This window comes from Sinocyclocheilus rhinocerous, unplaced genomic scaffold, assembly GCF_001515625.1.
Source record: "Sinocyclocheilus rhinocerous isolate Xijiao unplaced genomic scaffold, SAMN03320098_v1.1 scaffold990, whole genome shotgun sequence".
Taxonomy (NCBI): Eukaryota; Metazoa; Chordata; class Actinopteri; order Cypriniformes; family Cyprinidae; genus Sinocyclocheilus; species Sinocyclocheilus rhinocerous.
This window is the reverse complement of record NW_015652301.1, coordinates 891,115-898,649: the sequence shown is the minus strand read 5'-3', so window position 1 is coordinate 898,649 and position 7,535 is coordinate 891,115. Positions and strand designations below refer to the sequence as shown.

Here is a 7,535-nt window from a genome sequence, read left to right as displayed (position 1 = left end):
ATATATATATCTTAAAATATTTTAGTTTTATAAACTATAAATAGTTTTTCATGATTTAAAAACAAAATAATTTTATTTTTGTAACTGAAAATTACTGATATACGATTTTTTTAAATCAAAAGCTGTATAAATGCAAGGGCAGTGCAATGAACTTAACCATGATGTATAAATATGTTAAAATATAAATAACTTTTTTAATTATGGTAATGAGAAAATGTGCTTAATTGTCATGAAAATAATGCCTCAGATGTCTTAATGGTTTTAAAACCTGGCTTAATTCTTTATAAATGAAAATATAATCACTCAGATGGGATGAAATATGACCTGGGCATGTTCGTGACAAGTAAATCAGTGAGTGTAAACCTGTTAAAGTCTTCTAAATGAGTAGTTTTATCTGTAAAACTACACCACATTGCATATAAATATGTACACGGAGTGTGGATCTGTTTGACAAAAGTACGTACAACGGCGTATAATACACAACTATAGCAACACTATGCCTAACATCCACAGGCTGTTCACAGTAAAACCAAAGGCCTTTGTAAGGTGTTGTCAAAATGGAGTGACTGACAGGATAAATAATCCACTCAAACCAGACTGAGTCTACGAGAGGTGCAAGCGACTCATGTTGGGTTGGCGGTGGAAACCCTTTGGCACTAAGATACACAGTCAGAAACTGCAGTGAGCAGGATATGCATCAAGGCAAACCAGAGCGTGTGAGTTTGTGTGTGTTTAGCTTCCCTAGTAACTCACAAAAACGACTAACCCGACAAGTTTGGCTCTTAAACAGATGTACGTCCATGCTGATCTTTTTAGCTTAAGGTCTTTCGATTAGAAAAACATGTATTGTTAATGTAAATTTGTCATTTACTTATATATTTTCATACTATAATGCTGCTATAAAGTGATGCTTCAGTTTTGTGCCTGTCATATTGGATCTTTACAGAAGTGAAGAGCAAACAGAAAAGGGCCTAAAACAGAACTGAGAGGAACCTCTAAAGGTTTACATTCTATGCAATACAAGTCTCAAAATAACTGTCGTAACAGTCCAACGCAATGCAGCGAGTGCACTGACATACGTAAAGATTGACTTGGTCTGTCTTTAACCAGTCGTCGTTCTCCTATGACTAACATGCATTTTTGATGCTGTCGCTCAGGAAGGGGAGTGAATGAATTCAATTGCGCAGCATAATGAGCAAAATCATCTCTCTAGAATCACTTCTCTAGAATCAAATATCACCACTCTCATTTTTGAACAAACTAAATTTCCTATTAAGAGTCAATATACTCCCAAGATTCCCGGCCACATCCAGACTCTGCATTAGTTGCATATGAAGTGCGTCATGCAGAAATAAAAGGGTAATATGGCCGTTGTTGTAGTGGGGCTCTAGCTTGTATAATAGCGTGTCATAAAAAATAAACGTCAGTGAATAATTCACTACATGTCCAAATAAAAACATCTAAAACATGTTAGTAAGCCACGGCGTTAGAGGGCAAGAAACTGCGACACAGCCAAAGGTCAACAAGCACAATGTCTCCCAGCAGAGGGTGTGATGGGAAACCAGGACTGTGGGCTCAAAGAAACAATAAAGAGAAAGACAGAGAGGGGGAGAGAATGAGAGAAAGAGAGAGAGAGGAATCATCACACGATTGGCCACTGCTGTGCCACCGTTGCTCATGATGGGGCGTCCAGGCACTGGGGTCTGTTCAGTTTTAAAATGAGCTGGTGGAGGGTGTAGTCAACCTCTTCCCAATGTAGACCCTAAAAAAGGACATAAATCTAATAGATTTAGTATATTTACTTATATTCCTGTATCTTTATTTTTATATACAGTATATTTGCTATACATTTAGGGCCAACTCTAAATGCTGGATGAATTAACTATATTATTTGGTGAAACAATAGTTTTTTTTCTGATTATTGCTGTCCAAAATAACTGGATTTGCAGCAGATTTTCTTATATGCAGTGAAAATGTTTTTGCAGTGAAAAAATAATGTCAGTATCAGTAAGAACACAGTTATTTACAAATAATTTTGTCCATTTTAACTGAACATGCAGTAGGCATTAAAATATCAACAACAAAAAGAAGTAATTTTCTCTAGATTAGATCTTGATAGGCAGAGATAGGTGTTTATGTGTGTGTGTGTGTTGACACTCACCCCAGTCCCAGAGCCAGGATGTGGGTGAGCAGCAGCGAGGGCATGAACACTTTGAGGAACTCGGCGGAGAACACGCCACCTTTCTTCATAGCACCTGTCTTTCTCATGCTCAGAGACACCGATCCAGAACGCTTTGGGTGGCGGAAGTGGAATTCCCTGTGAACAGATCATACTATCTCACTGAACTTCGTATCAAAAACTGTTTAAATTGCAGAACAGTTCTGTTGTGAGTTTGGTACTCTTTAAAATGAATAATATATTTTTCAAAATAAATAAAATATTTGTAATAAAATGTAAAAAAAACATTAAATAAAAATTTTATACAGTTTAATAAATAAAAACGAATGCTAAATAAATATTTTAAAACAAAGTAAAATATTTTAATACAAATAAAAAATGAATAAAATACAATAAAATAAAAAATATATATTTGATAAAATAAAATATTTTTAAATAAATCAATATTTTTTATAAAAATAATAAAATAAACTAATTATATTTCAGTTTCACAGAGAACAGAATATTTTATGAATTACGTATATTGGATTTGTTTAGGAATTAATAAATTTGTCACATGGAAAATTATGAACATACTCACTAAATGGTTTTATTTGGATACAGGTTCTTACTTTGGGGGAATGTTCTCTGGTCGACTGGACCAGTCTGCCACCCAACTCTCCCCTTTATTCATGAGGATATCATCCTCTTTGTCCTTCTCCAGACTATCATCTTCTGACTGAAGGAGATTAGAAAACACCGGCATGTTTGATAAAGGGCACTTATTAAAAGTGTGTTTATTAAATAACAGTACTATCAATGATAGATAGTAGTTCAATAATGACTGTAGATTATTGTAGATTCATATACTGTGTGCTGCTCTTACCTGACAGTCTCTCTCGCTGGGCATCTCCACATCAAACATGATCTGCCCCTCATCCTGGTCAGGACTGTGTGGTCGTGGTGGGCTGTAAACACATCAGAGAAATGTAAAATACAGAAAACAAGAGAACAACAGAAGCCTGAATCATGTAAGGAGTGAATTAAACTTCATTGAGAGCTGCAGACGTAAGAATAGAACTGCTAAATCAAAGGACACCTGTGGGACTAAACTTCATGCTGAATACACCAGTGCCGCCCACAGACGGCCTCCTCTCTATGATGTGCCTCTATGGATGAAGTGAATTTGAATCTATCATATTCAGTATTCCTGTCATTTATGACAAATATCAGGTCAGGAGGAACGTATTTCATGAACTGAGCATACATGAACACCACAACAGTGTCATGAAAATGGTTAAATACATAAAGCTTCAACTTCAGCTCTTATTTTTTAAATATGAAACTTTTTGGTGCATGAAACATTAGTTAATGTTATACAAGTAAGTGGATCTCAGTGACAAAAAAAAAAGTGAATATGGTCTCTAACAGATTTGTTAATACTACACATAAAATGCTATTACTACCTGTCTGATGTCACTAAAATATCTTGAGGGCTGTGTTGTTATTTTTAACTAAAAATAAAACTATTACAAACTGTTTTTGGTCATTTGAAATAAAGCTGAAATAAAAGAAATTCTAAACATTAAATGGAAAAACTTTAAATGAAATTTAAATTAAAATTATGTTGCATTGGCAGCTAAATTAAATAAGTTTATGCTTACGTACTAAAATTACTAAAAGTAAAGAGAAGTAAAAAATAAAGCTAAATAGAAATTAGAAACAAAATATAATAAAAAAATATATCATTAGAAAAAAATGAAAATTAAATTAAAATGACATAAGCACATAATAAAATTACTAAAATTAAAAACAGAAAATATTACAATAAAAGTTAATTGAAAATACGAGTAAATAAATACTTTAATAGTATATTAATAATACTAAAATAACACTGAAATTTGGGGCAGTGAATCATTGTATCATTGAGATACAATACAGTTTTTATGAATAGTTTAAATTAGAATTTATTTTAATATTTTCCATTTTGAATTTTTGGGAAAATGTAAGTAATTTTCCTGTGTTTTTTTTATTTATTTTTTTATTTTTTTATAATTTTTCTTTTTTTTTCTTTCTACGTCTATATAGTTTTATACATTCTGTTTCAGTTTGGGTTATTTTAGTGCATTAAGTTGTTGCCTTGGAAACTAGCTTAAATCATTTTTAAAAAAAAATAAAGGGGGTCTGAATACTTTCCGTACCCACTGTATATATATATATTTTTTTCAAGTAACAAAAATGTTTACTTATCTATAATAATCCTGGTCTGGGGAGTAGCCCATTTATTTTTAGCCAATCAGAAACACTCTCTTCCTGTCAATCATTTTGAGTGTTCTGATTTGAAGGGCGGAGTTTCTGAGAATAAAAGGAAGTGAGCGGCCTGTTTCTCTGCTCGTACCTGTTGCAGGACGAGCTGCTGGGGCTGGACTCGTGCTGGGCGTCCAGTAGGATTTTCTCCATGTCTCCGTTATGGATAGAGGAGGAGGAAGGCACGTGCTCCAGTCCTCCTGTTAGGACCTCCTCTTCCTCCTGCACGGCCTCCAGGGCCTGTGAAGCCTGGGACTCGCCTTGGTTCCCGTTCCCCAGCAGCGAGGGCAAGCTGGGGTTCTGCTGCTGAGTGTTTCCATTCATCTCCAGCTCCACCCAGGACCCTGAAAAACCCCAAAAGTCATTAGCATCAGCTCCTGCTTCACAAGGCTAATGCATCAATGGTTTCAAGGGGCCTGTCTTTATTTATTTATTTTTAATCCAATGAAATCCACTGTAAATGAGTTTTTATAAGAGTCTCTTAGCGTACATGTCAACCGGTGTGGAGCTGAGTGTGCGTTTTCAATTCTTTCTTTAGGCAGACTCACTCAGGGGATTGTGGGATTGACATCAGCACAGAATAAGCGATGAGAGAGCACCCGAATTTTAAGCAAAGAACAGCCAAAAAAAACCACCACATATTTTGCTCAAAAGGGAACATGAGACTGACTTGAGAGAACAAACATCCACTGTTGACCCGGTGCAAACATGAGACACACGTGTGTCCCGTCTGAACCGCACTGTTGCTAGGCAACACAGAAAGATCCACAGACCACATGATGCTTTAATAACATGATGGAGTGATGGGATGTTGCTAGGGCATTGCTATGCTGTTGCTAGGGTGTTGTGGGTGGTTGAGTCCACCTTGTAATAGGTCATTTAAAATGTGTACTCATCATTGCAATATCAAGGGAAATAATCAACAACATTTGTCATAATCATGCAGCACTAATAAGCCAGCGTCCTGTTTAAATTAGCACATCTTCACCAGCCCACAACACTGAACTTGTATTTGCCCACAGTTACGGGCAAGTTGCCATGGCAGAATGCATTCCAACTAGATTAACCACCTAGTAACCACTCAGAACACCCTAGCAACTGCACAGCAACCCCTTGACAACATGTTGACAAGTTTTGCATATACAAGCACCACTCACATGCCAAAACAAAATATAAAAATCTAGTTTGTTTGGTATGAAAGCTGCCACTGAATAAAAAATTGAAAAGGTAATTGTGACTTTTTATCTCACAATTCGGGCGTTTTTTTTGCAATCGTCTTTATATCTTGCATGTCTGACTTTTTTTTTTTTTTTCGCAGAATTGCGTGAAATAAACCCGCAAAAGAAGTGTGATTTTCCCCCCTCATAATTGGACTTTATAACTCACAATTGAGAGTTTATATCTCTCATTTCTGAGAAAAGAAGTCAGAATTGCGAGATATAAACTCACAACTGCGAGAAAAAAAGACAGAATTGCAAGATTATATCTCACAAGTCTGCAAGTTTATGTCACAATTCTGAGAAAAAGTCAGAGTTGGTGGATGTAAACTCAGAATTCTGAGATAAAAAAATCTGAACTGCGAGATGTAAACTCAGAATTGTCAGAAAAAAAAGAGACAGAATTCTGAGTCCGTATCTCGCAATTCTGTGAGATCAAATTGTGAGATCGCAATTACCTTTTTCATTTTTTTATACTGTGGTGGAAACAGGCTTTCATAGTTTTGGCATCTAGGCCACTTCCTGGCCAAAAAATGGTGAACGACTACATCAGTGTGGTAAAATATTCAAATGAATGCAGAGATATCACGCCAGCTCTAGTTACACAACTAAACACACTGATCCTGAAGCAGCTCTGATGGAATTCACCGCGGGACGGAGGGAGGGATTATGTAATCTCTGGCACATCAAACCCTCTCCCATCCCCCTGCTGTGTCTGTAACCCAGATCTGTCTGTGCGCCACAGACACCCATAAACCTAGTATTCACCCACATTAAACGCTATCTAATAAACAGGATGACTTTTAGGATACAGAGTCAGACAGACTGTATCCTAAAACCCATAGAGCTGCCTATTTAGACATCTTTTTTGGGTATCATAGGATGGTTAAATGCTGTCTAGGTAGGCAACACACTAGGTTTTTGAGATACAGTTGTTTAACAGATGATTGTAAATCTAATGCGTAAACAAAAACCAGAATCTAGTCAACAAGAAAAAGCATTTGCAACTTCTGTAATGAGTGGAATTTCCAAGTGCATCAGGATATTCAAGAAGAATGATTGCTGGGTGGGACTTGATTTAACCCATCAAGAATTGATTATGGTGAAAATTTCTCTCTATATGACAAGATATTTGAGAAGAGGGGCTGAAAAATAAGACGGCTTGATGACATCAGCAAGTCAAAAGGTCATAAAAACAAACTATTTTTCTTTAGAATAATGTGCAGTGGTGAATTTTGATCATGAGCATGTATTAAGAAAGCATAAAAGCATTTTATATCACTTATATTGACTTATTTGGACATGTTTTTTGGGGTTTCTTGACAGATTTGAGACGGATTTAGAGAGCCGTCATAAATTACATAATAGACCTTAAATTACTTTATAACATCACTTTACAACTCGTGCAACCAGAACCACACAGACAGCAGGGAAGTGTTGTTACCTACAGCTGCTACACAAACTCAGTGCATGTCAAATATTTTTGCGATAATTTGAATATGCCTTCATCTAACCAATAGCATGCTACTCTCAGCTTTTACTGTGTTTAAAGTCACTGCACAGAACGCAACATATTTTACCCCAAAAAATCAGCACAAATTCTGTCTGAACAAGCTTATATGTTTTTCAGATATTTGCAGAAATATGCACATGAAGATCCATCTAAATTATATTAAAATCTACAATGCTTGTGCAAGAATTAAAAGTAAAAGTACAGTTCATTTTTGGTTCTAGATGATGCAATTACATGCACTACAAACATTATAGTGTTATTATAAAAAGAATGAAAAAGAAGCACAAAAAAAAGAGAAGGAAATATAGTTTGCCCTTCCCTTTTTTTTTTTTTGCACTTT

The 7,535-nt window shown here is 35.6% G+C and overlaps 1 protein-coding gene across 1 annotated transcript; it reads right to left on the bottom strand.

The window, feature by feature from the left end:
- Window positions 1-92: 92 nt before the first annotated feature.
- On the bottom strand, window positions 93-5,361 carry bnip3la (BCL2 interacting protein 3 like a). Its single transcript, XM_016520418.1, has 6 exons — window positions 5,358-5,361; window positions 4,557-4,809; window positions 3,045-3,126; window positions 2,791-2,897; window positions 2,162-2,317; window positions 93-1,762 (listed from the first exon to the last, which is right to left on the bottom strand). The coding sequence occupies exons 1-6, from the start codon at window positions 5,359-5,361 to the stop codon at window positions 1,714-1,716; spliced, it is 651 nt and encodes a 216-aa protein (XP_016375904.1). The 3' UTR covers window positions 93-1,713.
- Between the last annotated feature and the right edge of the window lie 2,174 nt (window positions 5,362-7,535).

Coding starts and splice junctions, on each gene's coding strand:
- bnip3la (XM_016520418.1), bottom strand. Junction 2,898..3,044: donor CCAGCGAGAGAGACTGTCAG/GTAAGAGCAGCA, acceptor AATCTCCTTCAG/TCAGAAGATGATAGTCTGGA. Junction 2,318..2,790: donor CCAGAGAACATTCCCCCAAA/GTAAGAACCTGT, acceptor ATCTGTTCACAG/GGAATTCCACTTCCGCCACC.